Source organism: Salvelinus fontinalis, chromosome 5 (genome assembly GCF_029448725.1).
Source record: "Salvelinus fontinalis isolate EN_2023a chromosome 5, ASM2944872v1, whole genome shotgun sequence".
Lineage (NCBI taxonomy): Eukaryota > Metazoa > Chordata > Actinopteri > Salmoniformes > Salmonidae > Salvelinus > Salvelinus fontinalis.
Genome location: NC_074669.1, coordinates 28,206,964 through 28,225,982, shown reverse-complemented (window position 1 = coordinate 28,225,982; position 19,019 = coordinate 28,206,964). Strand labels below are relative to the sequence as shown.

General features: G+C 42.4%; 1 protein-coding gene across 1 annotated transcript; it reads right to left on the bottom strand.

The window, feature by feature from the left end:
- Positions 1 to 10,065: 10,065 nt before the first annotated feature.
- On the bottom strand, positions 10,066 to 14,088 carry LOC129855428 (regulator of G-protein signaling 21-like). Its single transcript, XM_055923080.1, has 5 exons — positions 13,738 to 14,088; positions 12,992 to 13,058; positions 12,795 to 12,886; positions 11,877 to 12,043; positions 10,066 to 11,678 (listed from the first exon to the last, which is right to left on the bottom strand). The coding sequence occupies exons 2-5, from the start codon at positions 13,000 to 13,002 to the stop codon at positions 11,502 to 11,504; spliced, it is 447 nt and encodes a 148-aa protein (XP_055779055.1). The 5' UTR covers positions 13,003 to 13,058; positions 13,738 to 14,088; the 3' UTR covers positions 10,066 to 11,501.
- Between the last annotated feature and the right edge of the window lie 4,931 nt (positions 14,089 to 19,019).

Here is a 19,019-nt window from a genome sequence, read left to right as displayed (position 1 = left end):
CTTCACATCATTGACAGCGATTCCTCCTAGGAATTAGATGTAGACCGTATGGTCTTAGTAAACATTCCAGGCCCATCCTGGGCAGGTATTTACCATCTCAAGAGAGGTGTGTTATGGTGACGTTTGCGGTGTGCTGGTGCAGGCCCCTAGATGCCTTGGCACAGCTTACCGAAACTCCCCTAGGACGTAACATCTTTGACTCATGGATATTTACATTCCTGTAAAATTCCTATTACACATTTTTCCCCAATTTTTAATTTTTTGAGAAATATTTCCTAATATTTAGGATATATACAGATATATTACAATAGCACACTTTATGAAGACAGTTTTGATAATAATTCCCTCTGAAGACATTGCATGTTAAGGAGCAGATGTTAAGAGAGAAGTGTCTGTCTGCCCACCTTAATATAATCTTCAGTGTTTACTCACAGCTACACACTTTCACAAGTCTATTTCCTGAGAACATCTTTCATTTACTGTGAATAGTAAAAAGAGAAATCACATAGGAGGGCAAATAATATGTAATGGGGAAAGGAGGCATGGCAATATATTTCCTCTCAAATATCTAAATGGGTAGGCGTTAGTTACATTGTTGTACTGTTAACATGTGCGCATAACACGCATGCGGGCAGATGCACGCACGCACACACACACACCCCCACCCACAAACTCACTCATTCATTCATTCATTCAATCAATGAAATCTAGTTATGCATTTATAGCCTTTTTTACATCAGCAGATGTCACAAAGTGCTTATACAGCAAACCACACTAAAACCCCAAACAGCAAGCAATGCAGATGTAGAAGCACGGTGGCTAAGAAAAACTCCCTAGAAAGGCAGGAACCTAGGAAGAAACCTAGAGAGGACCCCGGGTCGGAGGGGTGGCCAGTCCTATTCACACACACACACACACACACACACACACACACACACACACACACACACACACACACACACACACACACACACACACACACACACACACACACACACACACACACACACACACACACACACACACACACACACACACACACACACACACACAAAGACTTGTAATGTCATCACTGTGTTCCAATGGCACGTTGTGTTAGTTAATCCAAGTTTATCATTTTAAAAGGGTAATTGATCATTAGAAAACCCTTTTGCAATTATGTTAGCACAGCTGAAAACTGTTGTTCTGATTAAAACTTATTGTCAATAGGGGGGCGCTGTTTTCACTTTGGAAAAAATCGTGCCCAATTTAAACAGCCTCGTACTCTATTCTAGATCATACAATATGCATATTATTATTACTATTGGATAGAAAACACTCTCAAGTTTCTAAAACTGTTTGAATTATATCTGTGAGTAAAACAGAACTCATTTTGCAGCAAACTTCCATACAGGAAGTGAAAAATCTGAAAACGAGGCTCTGTTTCAGGGCCTGCCTATTCAATTGCCTTATATTTATCGATATGCATGCACTTCATACGCCTTCCACTAGATGTCAACAGGCAGTGGAAGGTGGAATGGGGTGTCTAGCTTGATCTGAGGTCGAACAAGAGCTTTTGGAGTGACAGGTCAGCCATTTTGTCAGTTTTCCATTTCGCGCGAAGGAGCTCCACATTGTCTTCTGAAAAGCGTTCGGTATACACGGCGAATATCTCCGGCTCTGATTTTATTTGATACATTTGATAATAACATCATAAAGTAGTTTTTTTCAACCGAGTTTTATCAGTTTATTCAACGTTTATTGGGACTTTTGGAGTTTTCCGTTCTTTGCGCCAAGAGAGGATGGGAATGTTAGTAACCTTGGCTAGCATTGTGGCGTGAATTCGACAGAAGAAATGGACATTCTAAAACCAAACAACGATTTATTCTGGACCAAGCACTCCTTGTACAACATTCTGATGGAAGCTCAGCAAAAGTAAAAAAAAAATGTATGATGTTATTTCGTATTTCTGTGTAAAATATTGACTCCTATTCTCCGCCGTGTTGGTGAGTGCTGTCTCACAATAACGCAAGCTGTATGTTATGGTAAAGTTATTTTAAAAAATCTAACACAGCAGTTGCATTAAGAACCAGTGTATCTTTCATTTGCCATACCACAAGTATTTTTATGTAAAGTTTATGATGAGTTCTTTGGTCAGATTAGGTGAGTGTCCAAAATATCTCCGGACATTCTGGGAAAATGTTGCTACATATTCACAATGTATAACCACGATTGCAGCGCTAAATTTGCACATTTTCGAACAAAACATAAGTGTATTGTATAACATGATGTTATAAGACTGTCATCTGATGAAGTTGTCCAAAGGTTAGTGATTCATTTTATATCTTTTGCTGGTTTTTGCGAAAGCTACCTTTGCTAATGAATAAATGCGTTTGTGTGTTTGGCTATTGTGGTAAGCTAATATAATTCTACATTGTGTTTTCGCTATAAAACACATATAAAATTGGAAATATTGGCTGTATTCACAAGATGTTTATCTTTCATTTGCTGTACACCATGTATTTTTCAAAAATGTTTTATGATGAGTATTTCTTTATTTCACGTTGCTCTCTGTAATTATTCTGGCTGTTTCGGTGCTATTTGTGATGGTAGCTGCAATGTAAAACTATGATTTATACCTCAAAAATGCACATGTTATAAGACTGTCATCTGATGAAGTTGTTTCTTGGTTAGTGACTAATTATATCTCTATTTTGTCGGTTTTGTGAAAGCTACCTATGCGGTGGAAACATGGTGAAAATATGCGGTTGTGTGTTTGGCTATTGTGGTTAGCTAATAGAAATACATATTGTGTTTTCGCTGTAAAACATTTAAAAAATCGGAACTGATGGCTGGACTCACAAGATGTTTATCTTTCATTTGCTGTATTCGACTTGTGATTTCATGAAAATTATATTATATGATATCCCTGTCCAGTTAGGCTAGGCTATGCCAGTCAGCTTTTTTGATGAGGGGGATCCCGGATCCGGGATGGATATTAAGTAAAGGAGAAGCAATAAAACTGGCCTTCTTTAGACTGGTTGAGTATATGGAGTATCAGCATTTGTGGGTTCGATTACAGGCTCAAAAGGGCCAGAAACAAATAACTTTCTTCTGAAACTCGTCAGTCTATTCTTGTTCTGACAAATGAAGGCTAATCCATGTGAGAAATTGCCAAGAAACTGAAGATCTCGTACAGCGCTGTCTACTACTCCCTTCACACAACAGCACAAACTGGCCCTAACCAGAATAGACAGAGGAGTGGGAGGCCCCGGTACACAACTGAGCAGGAGGACAAGTACATTAGAGTGTTAAGTTTGAGAAACAGACGCCTCACAAGTCCTCAACTGGCAGGTTTATTAAATAGTACCTGCAAAACACCAATCTCAACGTCAACAGTGAAGAGGCGACTCCAGGATGCTGGCCTCATGCAGCGCGACACATCTCCTTCTCATAGAATGTTAATCGATGTTAATCGTGGCCTGTGGAATGTTGTCCCACTCCTCTTCAATGGCTGTGCGAAGTTGGTGGTTATTGGCGGGAACCGGAACACACTGTCGTACACGTCCATCCAGAGCATCCCAAACATGCTCAATGGGTGACATGTCTGGTGAGTATGCAGGCCATGGAAGAACTGGGACATTTTTAGTTTCCAGGAATTGTGTACAGATCCTTGCGACATGGGGCCGTGCATTATTATGCTGAAACATGAGGTGATGGCGGCGGATTAATGGCACGACAATGGGCCTCAGGGTCTCGTCATGGTATCCTGGTGCATTCAAATGCCATCGATAAAACGCAATTGTGTTCATTGTCCGTAGTTTATGCCTGCCCATACCATAATCCCACCGCCACCATGGGGCACTCTGTTCACAATGTTGACATCAGCAAACTGCTCGTCCACACGATGCCATACAGGCTTTCTGCCATCTACCCGGTACAGTTGAAACCGGGATTCATCCGTGAAGAGCACGCATGCCAGTGGCCATCAAAGGTGAGCATTTGCCCACTTAACTCAGTTACAATGCCGAACTGCAGTGAGGACAACGAGCACATAGATGAGCTTCCCTGTGGTGGTTTCTGACAGTTTGTGCAGAAATTCTTTAGTTGTGCAAACCCACATTTTCATCAGTTGTCTGGGTGGTTGGTTTCAGATGATCCCGCAGGTTAAGAAGCCGGATGTGGATGTCCTGGGCTGGCAAGGTTACACGTGGTCTGCGGTTGTGAGGCCGGTTGGACGTACTGCCAAATTCTCCAAAACGACATTGGAGGTGGGCTTATGGTAGAGAAATTAACATTCAATTCTCTGGCAACAGCTCTGGTGGACATTCCTGAGGTCAGCATTGCATGCTCCCTCAAACATAAGACATCTGTGGTATTGTGTTATGTGACAAAACTTCACATTTTAGAGTGACCTTTTATTGTCCCCTGCACAATTTAATCAGCTTCTTGATACGCCACACCTGTCAGGTGGATTGATTATTTTGGCAAAGTAGAAATGCTCATTAACATGGATGTAATGTGTGCATTATGTGTGCATTAAACTGGAGTGAAGTAAGCTTTCTGTGCATATTTCTGGGATCTTTTATTTCAGCTCATGAAACATGGGACCAACACATTACATGTTGCTTTCATATTTTTGTTCTATATACAAAGACTCTGTGTGTTTTTTTGTTTTTCTCCCCAAATCAAATCAGTTTAGCAGCTATAATAGCAGGTGCTCCATTTTGAAGATTGGGTAGCAGGGTGGAAAAGATCACTGTGGGTGATCCAGATGCTCATCCAAGGTCTATTGATGTGATTTAACGAAACAGAAGTAATTGTGCTTTCCCCTGTTAGTTTTGACATTATTCTATTTCCATTCACTCTCTTTGTCCAGGTGTATGTAACGGAACTGAAGTTGAGGATGGGAAGGAGGCCACCAACACATGGAGCATTGTGCTCATGCTAGATTGATCAATAAATCAATAATCAACATATAATCAACTAATGAACAACCTCTTTATTAGCTGACTCGGGTGTTTGTGCTGTGCTGGAACAAATGCCTGCAGACACATCGGAATTCTATTGGAAGATAGAACACTGTAGTGTCTGTGAGGTCTGAAGGGTGGGGCTACAAGTTTTTGATGATTTCATCACAGGATGTGTATCGACCAGTCAGTCATGATGTTGCATCATAGGATGCAGACATGTAGTCCAAAGCAAACATGACTGAAAGTAAATGATTAATACTGTAAATGGGTCCATCTGTATTTTCACCCTCACTTGGACTTCAGTCAAATGTTTTGATTATTTTACATTCAAAGTTAACATCTTCTTCACTGAATTATTTACTTCACATATAAAAGTTAATTATCACAACTAAATGTCACTCAAATTACCATTACTTATATTTGTAGACTATGACCTCAAGGTTAAACCCTGACGGAATGATCTTACTTGTGAAAGCTGATGGGACATTCCTAAATGTATAGCGGAAGTATGCTGTGCCATTGTATCTACCAGGAAAGAAAGACCCTCAATGAGCAGCTAACCCTCTCCCTGCTTCTCTCTCTCTCTCTCTCTGAAGTGGAGCCTCAGCCTATGACTCCAATTAGAAGCTCTTTAAACAGCTGGCTAATTTAATTTAGTGATAATTCAATGATAATGAGATGGTGTGGTACGAAGAAAGAGGTCCTAGATGTGGTTGATAAAATATTATTTTGGTTTACACAGAATGCACTCAAATCAACTTGCACCTAACCACCTCTGATATGACTGCAAACATAACTTTTCTCACACTCATGAGTGAACTAACGCCTCAGGATGTCAATGTCACCATTTATTTCCTCCAATTACACTTTGTTTGGCAATCCCTATTGCAAAAGTGCTACTGATTTTAGCTCATTTAAGCAACATAGCATAAATTGTGAAATTCAGTATTTCAATATTGCAAACAAACAGAAAGAAGACTGTCTTGCCTCAGTTCTGAGTTATTTTGATTCTTCTTCTTACTTTTCTTACTGTTGTCAATAATATCTGACCTACTAGCAGGAGTTGTTGCAGTGCACAAGCACCTCGTATTTAGCAAACAAATTATATTTACAATAATAACTATTTACATAGTGTTAGAACAGGAGGGGAGACTACTATTGTGTTACAACATGGAGGTACAGTAGACAATGTGAAGAGCCCTATTATCAGATAAGCATTGCAGCTATATTGGGAAAATGTGCAAATATGTCAAGGACAATCTCATCTAATGGGTGCCAATTATATTGTCGAACTACGCAAAGCAACATTACCATGACTGTGTGCTGCTGATGCTTTATTGTCTTATAAAGCATGTGGACATGCACACACTTCCTATTCTGCTGTCTCTCATGACGTACACACCTAGGATAGTTGAGGGAATTACAGTTTACTGATGCAGGACACTGTAGGTGCATCTCAATAGTCTAAAGTGGCTTCCTGTTCCCCTTCTTTCCTTTACCTGCAATCGGAAACCTGGTGGATTGAAAGCAATATGGTGGATGTCAGCTAAGAATTTGCTTCCAGTTCATAGATGGCAGTACATATAGAGGAAAAGAAGCAAGTTAAGACTATTGAGAATCAGCCTCCATGCTCTGAGTGAAAGCTGAGAGGATGAGGGGACTGATCTCTCAGATAATTTGCCTGAACTTGCCTTTCAGGAGAGAGTGATATCCTGTCGCACAGAGCTGGAAACAACAGAAGCAGAAACCAGTTGGGCTTGGTTTCAGTACAACTCCTGTCTATTGAGTTGGACATCTATGGGTTTCTTAATGCTCAACTTAATTCAATTTGATTCCAAGTATCGGTTGGCGGCAAACATTTGATAATAACTGGCATCTAACTTAGAAATTGGAAAAGAGGGAGTGGTGCTTGAGGAAATAAGAAGCTAAAAGTGTGTGTCTGTGCACGTACGTGTGAGTATGAGTGTGTAGGGGGTGCTAGAGAGCTGGCACCCATTGTCAAGGCTTCAGAGTGTTGGAATGAGGGGCACCATTATCCACAGCTCTGAGGACAGTGTGGGAGTCTGTGTTGCAAGTCATTTAGTGAAACCCTCGCAAACTTCCTCTGAACTGAGGTGGAAGTGAAACGGCTTGGCATCCAAGAAAACACAGGGGCTTCAGGCAGAAGTCAGACTGACAGTTTCACATTGTGTGGTTTCTGAAATCCCCTCAGAGAAAAACCAGCTCAGGCATTACGCTCCAAATCCTCATGTGTGCCTGGTTGACTTGGTTGCAAGAGACTTGAATTACTTGTTCACATAAGTGAAAGAAGTTTATGCAATGGTATTATTCAAAGATACATGTCCCTGTTCAATGTTTAGGTGAAGACAAAAATCTAAATTTAAGTTGTTCCATGATTTATTTGGTCATGAAGTTGAATTTGTGTTGAAAACTTGACTTTAGATTAATCATTGTACTGAAAAGTTTGAAACATAAGATAAATTGTTGCTGCTGTAACAGGGCAGAAACGTGCACTTGCAATGTTGTCTTTGTTGCCATCTAGTGGAATTAATAAGAAACCGAGAGATGTACTGTACTGTACATTCAGTAGCAGCGTACTGCTGAGAACAGAGAACATATGATTCACAAAAATAGACAAAAATCTAATCTAACTTTCCTCAGATACTCACTGACCAAACACACCTGCAAACCTTTCATCATAGTCAATCCAAACAGATCAGTAACAACGCAACATATGCAGTGAGGGAATCAGAGGTGAGGTTGGTGTGTGTGTGAGCACAAGCATGTGTTCAGACTGGAGTGTTCAGAAAGAACTGGGGATAAGGCAGGGGTTGGAACCAAAATGACTTTCCAATCACTTTGTTCTGAACAGAAACTGATTTTGTTTCCATTTCGTTACACTGTTCCGACCAGCAAAAAGTAACAGTTTATATTGTTATTTTCTGTTCCTTTTTTTAACCTGTGAAATCAACTATCTTTTTTACATTTAGCTTATTAAATTACTTCATCAATCAGTGCGGATAGAGCGGACAAGCTAGTTATTTACATGCGTGATGGATAGACAAGTGTAGCCTATGGCGCAGATGCGACTGAAATGTTGTGGGTGGGGGAGGGGGAGAGATCCAGAGAGGGTTGGCGAGGAGGCTTGAAGTGCTGGTTATCGTGTTATGCCATGCATTATATGAAGTAGGTACTAGGAGGAGCGGCTTATATAGAGGAACTTTGAATGTCCTTTGAGCTAGCTAGCTAACAAGCTTGTTTGTGCAGAACAGCACCAGACTTAAAAACACTTCTTACCCTTTTGTAGTTAATAAATCCAACTTGAAATGTGATAACTAGACCTATAGTATCCTTAACTAGCATTGGAAAAAGTGAATCCACTCTTCTCAAGCTAATTAAATATCACTCTCCCTGTCTTCTGAATCAAGCTTGTAACATCAGTACAGTAGCCTATGCTTCGGAGTGGGGAGGGGCAGGTAGCCTAAATACGCACAGGAAAAAAATGTCAGCTTGAGGCAGACACTGGAATAAGTTTCTGCTTGAGGTAGTGAAAACTTTGCATATAGGCGCTTTGTTGTGTTTTGTTGTGGGACTAGAAAAAAATGCCTGGAATGTAAAATAATGGTATTAACCGGTTGCCATGGTTTTAAAATAATGTTTCTGTTCCTTGAAATGTTTAGTTATTTTCCAGTTTTCTGTTCTGTTCCCTGAACCGGTTCCAACCCCTGGGATAAGGTACATTCCCAGATAATGTAAGAAACCCATTTCTAAACCTTTAAAGCTTGGTTTAAGGTTGCTGGAAGCTGTACTACAGGAGCTAAGCTGTGAAAGAAACCCAGTCAGGACCAGGGACAATTTGTGGGACTCAGCAGAGTCCCAGACACCTAATCTCCCTTCCTCCGTGAGCTACTTTGCCAGACACAAAGTCCTAGGGAGTAATCTCCTCCTCTGCAGCCCAGAGTAGTCCTACCTGCTGGGGCCTCGCCACCTCCCTCCCTCCCCTCCCTGCCTGCCTCCCAACTTAGCACCCAGTCCTCACAGGGGTCGATCAGAATAGTGACGGAATGGAATAAGATTGCTGCCTTCTCACAAATAGGCAGGAGGGCATTAGTCCTTCACACACACGCATGCACAAACACCGAGAGAGATGGTAGAGAGCATTTCAAAACTATACTTCTTCCCAATGTCCCCAGCCCTCTTCCAATCCAGAGGGATCTGTGGTTTGGATGGCATGAAGCCTCTAGTCATGTTGTGAGATTTCACACACAATGTTGTTGTCTGTCCCTACCTGCTCTATGTTGTTTATATAAGCAGGGTATAAAGGAATAAACGCAGAAAAGTGTTTTTCTGTGTAATGCCAACTTGAGCTAGGCTACCGAACATGAATTCACGATAAACTTGGAACTTGAAGAAATGTTTCTTTGTTTCCAGGTACAGAACGCAGTGTTATTGTATTTATGCCCTGTCCTATTATTGTGTTTATGTGGCTTGAGAATCTTTGTATTGGTTCAGGCACATTTGTATTGTCATCCCAGGAAAAGGAGACAGAGGAAGACAGAGGAACAGATTATTTGAATGTAATAGTATGTTTCGTAGAGGCAAACACCTAAATCGCTGCTGTATCCCTGCCTGGTGGAGTATTATGTTGATTTAATGCTGTGTTACAGGTCTCATCTCAGATTCATCACCCTACTGTCTTATTAACACTGTCTTCAAGTTTCATATCCCAAATGTCAGATGCTGTCTTGGTTGGAGAACTTTCCAGTCCTCTGTAGTGAGACAGAAACACACACACACACACACGCGCACACACACACACACACACACACACACACACACACACACACACACACACACACACACACACACACACACACACACACACACACACACACACACACACACACACACAGTAACAAATTACATTGTTGAACCTCCTGCCTTTTGGCAGAAACATCAGCATCAAATTCTCCCAATGTGTTCCTGGAAAGGCAACACTATTCCACATACTAATCCTAACTCTACTTACTTTCATCCATCTGTAAAACAGAAATCCACATCACATCCCAGAGCTAATGATTACAGTACATCTGATTCAGACAGCTTTGTGGAGACAGGGCTTTAATGTATTATGGCCAATTGGAAAGATGTCCATGTGCACATACAGCTGGAACAGTGATTAGATTTGTTGATATGAATGGAAAAGTATACTAAAAACTGTCACAGCTTTTGGAGAGAGGAAGACGTCAGGGGGCCATATAGGAAGACATAGTGACAGTAATAAGACTACAGTCCAGGACCTAACAGACTGTGTTAGTCTCAGTATTCCTTGCTGTTTCCTCTCAGCATGATACAGCCTCCTGCAGAGAGTGATGTATACCAGCAACACATGTAGTAGATTTGGCCAGAAACACAATTAAAGTTCCCATTTGTGTGTGTGTGGGTGCGTGCATGTGTAACTCACTGAGAGAACACTGATGTGTAACTCAAGTGAGCATGATATTGTATCCCAGAGCAGGTTTGTACATGCTACACTTGCATGTATCCGTGTTTACTAGTGGAAGACGCCAGGTGTGTATCCTTGCAGGGGGTCTGTGTGCAAAAAGGGGAATGTCATGGGTGTTATAGTGTGGGAAGGTGGTTGATGCTTCCACAGTACATAGACTCCTGCTGGTTAGGGACTATACACCTGAACTGGTGTTAGACATAGCACTATATTAGATTAATGTAGACAACATGAAATCACGTTGTACAATGTGTGAAAACAGAAGGGAAAAGCAGAGGGGGAGAAAGAGAGAGAGAGATGTCTCAAACGATGGCCCATTGGCCTGGTGGCCTAGGGAGCAGAGTGTTTGGGGTTGGTCTGGTTATGAGAGATAAAGAGGAACAACATGAGGGTACGACTGAGTGACAGAGACTACGACCTCAGTTGATGCTGCACTGATTGTGTTGGCTTGGCCTTTTGAAATGCAATTACACATGCACACACACAAATGCACACACACGCACACAAAATTGCATTGTTTGGCCTGTTGAATTCCTGTCATAGACAGAAACAACACAGAAATGAACAAATCAACAGAAATGTTGTCTTGTACATTACTGGCAAGTCTGACATATCCTAATTTACATAGACAGCGGGAAAATACCATAAATAATTACAGCTCATGTGCAAAGTAACAATCAATGGATAACCAATGGATAATACTAACCTTGTAAAAAATAATACAAGTTATAAAACATACATAACACGCTACACTGTAAATAAAGTCTTTATAGTATAAAATGTTTAATCATATCATATATAGCATTTTTATATGGATAGATTATCCCGACAATAATAGAACACGATTGGGAGCCACTAAGCTAGATGATGAATTATCATTAGAGAGACTGCTGAGCATGAGCCCTGTGTTTTGTGCTCCAGCCCAAAGTTAAACCACGCTGAACTAACATGGACAGGTAGTTAGAGAAGAGAGAGTTGAATCACTGTCAGCCCACAGCCTGATGGATGTAGACAGGTATTATTCTTCACCTGGTCCTGGAACCTCAGCTGGCGTCTGATGGTTCTAAAAGAGCCTGATAGATTTCAGATTTCAGGAATCTGGGATAACTGTCCTTTTTCATCAGCTTGTATATCACTCTCTGTGCCTTGTCGAAGCAGCTCAGGGTCGGCTGAGACATGCTGTTTGTAATCTCCTGCCTGGTCTCACAGTCGATGTTTATCTGGAATTGAGTAATGAATGAAACATTGTCTTTGTGAAACCATTATGTTGGACAGAGAAAGGGGGAGATAGAGAGAAAGACCGAGAGACAGCTATAGGGAGAGAGCTAGAGAGATAAAATGAAAGAAAGACAGAAAGACAGAAAGGAAGAAGATGAAGTTACACCAAAAGAGATGTTCCATCTGATGTCTCTATGCACCTGTCTGGGGGCGTCGACCTGTACAAACTCTGTGTAGATTCTCTTCGCTGCTTCAGCCATCTCAGTGTTGGAGGTGATGGTCTTGTACTCCTCACAGACCAGCCAAAACAAGATGTTCTCCTCGCTGTACTCTGTCTTCAGGAACTCTCTGAAGGCCAACTGCCCTGCTACACAGTAGAGACAGAAAAAGGAGAAGGGTGTGAAATTAGAATTACAGACAGAATCACACTCACATTCACACAGGCAGGCACACACATGTGAGCATGGCCACTACCCATGACCTGCAGGTTTAGAGAGAGAGTAGGCTGGCCCACGAAGTTGTCAAACTGGTTTAGTTTGAGTGAGTCCCTAAATGACAGAGACTTATTAAAGGAATATGTTTGCTCAAGCACAACAACAGATGTTCTGGGTTTCCATTTTAAAATGGTCCTCTACTGTTATTTTGCAACCTCCAATGCTGTTACAGTAAATTAATATACAACAGAATAAGGGTGTTAAATGTACAATGCCAAAAAAACATTACAGTTGTTTTAGATGTAAGTGAGTCATTATTTTAGATGTCATATGGGAATAGTTGTCCTTTGTGTCCTGTAACCTACTGTAGCCTTCTCAAAATGCTTAGCTTACTTAAAGATCTGTGCAGCTGTGCCAATTGTTATTAGTCTTTTGGGAACACAAACAAACAACAAACTGCGTGATCCAACATTACTCACACTAATTGCATTACATAAATCACAGCTGGAGAACTGACTTAAATCGACACAAGACAAAATATGTACAATGGCAGCCAGCTTGTCCCCCCTATTCCAAGGACTTCAGACTTATACTGGCACCACTTCTCTGCACTTGCTTTGGTAGGACTGTATCAACAGTATCAGTAGAGAAAGAGAGAGAGTAAAGAAGAGTACATTGTCTTACTTTTACACTCCAGAAGTTTTTTGAGGGACTGTCGCCATGACACAACTTCATCGTTCGGGGGCTTGGGGGCCCTACAGAAACAACAAAAAAGCCTAGAGACTCTTAATTGATTGTTGTTGATGATGAATGTGATATTGATGATGATGATGATGATGTTCCAATGGTTTACATTTAAGCAGAACATGATGTTGACTTACTTCCTGTCCATGCCCCTGTGCCTGATATTCGACCTAACATGAGAGATGGAGGATGGAAACAGCTGATCTAAAATGAGAGATAGACAGAGAAATAAGAGAAAGAGAGAGAGAAAGAGAGAGAGGGAGAGAGAGAAAGAGAGAGAGGGAGATAGAGAAAGACGGGGGGAGAGAGAGACAGAGAGAGACACACAGAGAGAGAGACGGAGAGAGAGAGGCAACAGAGCACAGGAAGCCTGTCTAGTCAAAGATGTTTTTGTGCCAAAAAATGCAGAAGCAGAACAGCAACCGGACAGTATCGCTATGAATTATGGGACGGAAAAAGAAAACCTCTAAACTTCAGCTGACAGAATCTGCTGATGTTTCAGAAGACACTGATCATCCATTATGATTATTTATTCATTAATAGATAACAAGTATTACTCCGAAATCAGTAACCAACAGTTTGCTACGGAAGTAAGGAGCATTCCCCATGTCAAAATAGTTTAAAACAAGCAATAATCTGTCATGTTTGACCATTTATCAGTGATCAGTGTTCTGTATCAGACTCACGATATATGAACTGCTAATCACTTACAATGAAGCATAATTCCTTTGTGCTTAGAAATGCAAACAAAAGCAGCAAAACAATTTAGGTCAGGCAGTTGATGTTCAGTACAGAATTAAAGGAATGTGAAAGGAACGGTCCCAACCCCAGGTTTTCTCTATTTCTCTATACAGGAAAATAAAAGTAGAAAGCTCGTACTTACAATGTATATATATAGTTATCCAAAATCCCTTCAAAATCCCTGAAAATGAGTTTGTACTCCTGAAAAATTAGCACTGGTCGATATGCTCAACAACGTCTGATTTTTTTCCTACTTCTAGTTGGACTTCCCTATTCTATTCCCCCGTTTGCTATTCCCCTCTGGCTAAAACACACAAGTATCCACATGTTGGGCTGGGAGGAGGATTGGCAGATGGGAGGGTTAAGAGGTGATTCAGAGATTTTACTGTGCATTTTGGAATTCCCAAGGTGGGAATCAAGGAAGCTTGAAAAATCTGAGAGATGTTCGACTCAGTTCAACGATAAACCATTTGCCCATCACTCTCCTATGAAGACAGGCAGCAGAGGAGGGGGTAAGAAGGAGGAAGAAAGGAAGGAAGGAGTGAGGGAGACAGGGGGGGGGACACATACCGTCGTCCCTCAGTTACGAGGGCTATGAAAATGACTGATGACAGAACAACTGGCAGTGTAGTGAGCAAGGGGGACAAGCGACAGCTTTGGGGACAGACGCAGCGGAGTGTCTCTACCTGTCCACCCCTCTCGGCAGATTTGTGAGCCCTCGATGAGACGCTGTGGGAGAATGAGAACAGGTGCTATAAAAACACTGCTTCTGTGACTGCTGCAGCTGGAAACCTGACTACACAAACAAAAGCTGTCAGATATGAGCCTGTGCTTCATCTTGCACAGGCTATGTGCCACAATGTATGCAGGCATTTCTACAGCCCAGCACTTACACACCTGATTCAACTAACCGTGGACAATGTTTAAGACCATGTATTCGGTGGATAGTGCTTGAATCAGGTATGTTACAAAAGCCTTTACACACATGCTGGCCTCCATGGTCATGATTTGCCATGCTTCTTCTATGTGGTTTCCCCCAGCCTTTCACTTGGTCTGTGTCCAGGAGCAGACATAAAACCCATCTTAGCCCTTTTCCTATTTGTCATGTATTTGTCATGCATTAATTCCCTCTGAACTATGTCCATGGCTTTGCTGTGTACAAGGGCAGGTGAAGGCCAGTTTATCCATTGGGCTCAGTGCCTCTGCCAAGCTGAATGAAACAGCCATTCATCTTCCAGCCAACCTCCCTCTATTCATCCATTCACAAGGTGAGAACACTCAGTCCTGTTGAGGCTTGTGATGAAATCATTTCTTTACCTTTATTTATTGACCTTCATCCCACCAGGTTATGTATTTGAGAGTACATTACTCCTATGCAACAATGACCAGGGGAAAGGTTGCAGTGGAAGGAGAGCAGAGATGTTGAGTAAAGGGGAAGGGTTGCACTGGAGATGAGAGGTGGTCCAGCTGGGAATTATCCAGGTACATGAGTGATAAATGATGCCTGTAAAATATGCAACATCTACGCCCTTGAAGCAGACTTCTGCAGTAGATAATGCATGTTTTACAACACTGTGTCAAGTTATTCAAGATTTCTTAATGAGCTACAAAGATTTCACAAGTGTAAATGACACCTTAGGTAAACAGTGTGTAAACTTCTATTGCAGAGGCAACATAGACTCCCTGAAGAAGTTTGAATCAGCTCAACTCCTGATTTGAATAACCACCACTGCTCTCCATGTGTACGGAATCAAACCTGAGGAGAACTTATTTATATAAGAAGAAGAAAATAACATTCCACTGATTCTCAATCAAATCTCTCTATTCACTCAAATCCATTCTCTAGTGGGAGAAAATGAGAGACAGAGAAAGATGGAAAAACAGAGAGAAACATAAAGAGATGGAGAGAGCGGATACGAACAATAGATTTTAATATATTTATTATTTCTTAAAGGTCCAATGCAGCCGATTTTATCTCAATATCAAATCATTTCTGGGTAACAATGAAATACCTTACTGTGATTGTTTTCAATTAAAATGAGCAATTTCTCAAACAATAATTTTGCTAGGACTGTCTGGGAGTAGTCTGAGTGGAGAGGGGAACTAACTGTTATTGGTAGAGAGGTTTGGAACTCTCCTTCTTATTGGCTGATTAAATAATTGATGTCACCAGGCAGGCCTAAACTGCATCCCATCAAAACAGGTAGAAATTTCATGTGGTCTTTTCAAACAGCTCTTACACTAATGCGCATTATCACAATTTTACAGTATTATTCCAACCTCATAGTGTGGAAATATTTATAAAACACTGGAAAAAATTGGACTGCACTGGGACTTTAATTATCTTTTGTTATGACAGGAGAAACAGGACTGGGACATCCATTTTTAATTAATCTGATTTGCATTTTCACATGGACTCATGGTGATTAGCACCCCATACTGATTGGAGAGTTGATTAGCCAGCAGCCTTCTTCTTCTCTCTCCTCTGTTCTGTTCTGGTTGCTCTGTGGCAACACTACTCCCTAATTACATAGCATTTGACCACCAGGCGTACTGGGAAAAAATCCCTGTTCACTTCCAATGTAACAATAACAACTTTATTTCCTTCTAAATCCTCTTTCTTTCTTTTTCTCTCTCTCTCTCTCGCTCTCTCTCTTTCTCTCTCTCAAAATGTAATTAAATGCAACCCTTGTCCACCTACCACCCATGGCACACCTTCAGAGGCCTGGCCAAGTCCCAGCTGCTGCGTTTCCATTGCATCTGTAAGCGACAGGACGACTTCCAGCATGCGGTCAACACCTTGCTCGCAGCAGCGGGGCTTCCTGCAGTCGGCCAGGTGCTCGTTCCCGGTGGTGCGGTGGCGGGGGGATCTCTGCCTATAGGAGGATCTCTGCCTATATGAAGAACTCCGACCTCCGGGATCTCCTGGTGCGGAGCTATCTGAGGCTTCTTAATGAGCGGCTGGCGGGAGGTGCCGGGGGAGCACTTCCGCCAGCTGCTCAACGTCCTCTATGCCTCGACGAGGGCCATGCTTCCAATCCGCTTCTCGTCACCATGGTCCTCCACACGGCCAACTGTGTGTACGGCATCCGCTGCCGCCTGTGCGGCGTGACATACATAGGGGAGACAGGCGGCGCGATGCAGATGAGGATGGCTCAGCTCCTGTACAACATCGCCACGCACAGGCACACCTATACGCCGCTGGTGGGGCACTTCTTGAGGCAGCACGACCCTTCCTGCCGATGACGGGGCTGGGACACAATCGGGGGGGTCCCAGGCACAGAGGTGCAAGCGGGAGCGTGTCTGGATTTCCAGACTCAGGACAGGATTGCCGAGAGGGCTCAACTCCAGGGCCTGACTCGCTCATTTGCTTGCTCGCCCCCCATCCTTCTCTCCCTCTCTCACACACAAGGACAGGGGCAGGCTGGCTGGTTGAAAACTAGCTGGCAAAGGGGCTGGTTGCTCCTTGTTGCCCCCAGTCTCCCTCAGTGTGTTTAGGCCGAACAAATCCCTCAAAGAGGGCCAACATGGTGATGCAGAGGAACATAGCCGCGGGACGTTTCAAGGAGCTCGGGTTATGGTTGCGGCGAGGTTGCGCCAGCCACAGCCACAGTGCACAGAGACACACTAAAACACAGACGGACAGACGGACACAGACACATGGGCAGACAGACACACTCACCCACCCACAGCAATGTGCCTCGCTCGTTCTCCGAGCAGGTAGGGGGCACAACAAGCAATTCAAGGTGCGGCTCTCCATTGGATCATTCTGGGGGGTATATAAATCTGGACTGGATGGATGTAGAGGCTGAATAGTCCACCCGTGGGCGCTTGTTCTCCGGTACGTTGGCGGCCTGGCTGAGTTCCTTTCTCCACTGTTTCAAACATTACCATAGCGGAGGATGCATCTAACAGTCGATGCTCTACATAAAGCTCTCTCTCTCTCTTTCTCTCTCATTCTCTCTCATTCTCTCTGACCCACAGACACACTCATACATACACTCTATGCATTTTTTTCCATTTGGTGTACAGTATAGTACCTGATTGAATGCATCGCCAAATCCACAGCTGACATCCTATAACCAACATATTATCAGCCACTGTGGGGAGCTCTGTCTCTATTAGGCTTCTCTCCCTATCCTCCTTCTCTCTCTCTCTCTCTCTCCTTCTCCCTCTCCTCCTCCTCTGACAGTGGGTCTGGCCAAGCACAGAGTTGCTGTGGCCGCTACTGCTCATGTTAAAAGCTCAGCTACCACTGCTCCATGGTCTTAATGTTTGGCTCTATGTGTCTCAGTGGCAGGACACACCTATTGGTTAGGGCTACGTTTAATGTAGTTGGATGCACTCATTGTGTTCAACCACAAGTCCTTTCCTTATTGTTTCCCTTATTGGCACTTCCGATGGAGAACAGCAATGTAAATACTTATAACCTTTTCTCATTCAGGATTCCCATTTAATGTGTTTTTTTGTCTGTCTGGGTTACTGCTGCTGTCTGGCTGTAGGTATGTAATATGTAATCTGTCAGTCTCAGTGGGTCTGCGTTTATCCTCAATAACATCAGTCTGTCTGCAGGCTCACCCCAGAGTAACACTTACATTCACAGCCGCTGTACAATATCCATATTCAACATAGTCTTTGCTGTTTATGTATTTGTTCTCCGTAATCTCATTTAATAATTTTGCCCTTTGTCTCTGTGGTACTGTGCTGTTTGTGCTACTTGGATCCCTGCCAAACTTAAATTTTTTAAACCATTTAATCAAAACTCTTCATTTAACATATTTAACAAAGTCTTAGTTCTTTCCTCGCTCAAATTTTTTCGTTCAACATTTTCACCCCAGACACTTTATCTGGACATGGTTCTACAGGAGTTCCACCAGACCAGAAAAAAACGAATTAGAAACATTAACGCTATGCTACGCTATGAACTATCACCTTATAGTGAGGATAGGCGAGTTGCAAGCCCAGCTTCAGACGCAATCGTTAGGACAATTTAAGCGTAGGAAAGGATGAAACAGTGTCTTTGCCACCAGTAAGTACAGATAGTAGTATAAATCCCCCTGCACAGTATCCGCAGCCTGACTACTTTCTTAAGGCTTCTGGAAAAATGTCGCTCATTCAGCCAACAGAAACTTTCAACCGGTTCTCCCAATTAAGCAACGAATCGGAGACCGAGCCGACTCCATTACCCACAATACTAGACTTGAAAATAATCATCCAGCAATCATACATTGTTTACCAGGGGGCAGGGCTACCGACGTAAAGGCTAATCCGAAGATGTTGCTGGCTGAGACTTAAACTGGCAAGTGTAGATGGTATAGGAATAACGTTATCCACGTCAGCACCAACGATGTTAGGATGAAACAGTCAGAGGTCACCAAGTGCAACATATATTCAGTGTGTAACTTAGCTAGAAAGATGTGTTGT

Coding starts and splice junctions, on each gene's coding strand:
- LOC129855428 (XM_055923080.1), bottom strand. Junction 12,044..12,794: donor AAAACTTCTGGAGTGTAAAA/GTAAGACAATGT, acceptor TCTACTGTGTAG/CAGGGCAGTTGGCCTTCAGA. Junction 11,679..11,876: donor AGGTCGACGCCCCCAGACAG/GTGCATAGAGAC, acceptor ACTCAATTCCAG/ATAAACATCGACTGTGAGAC.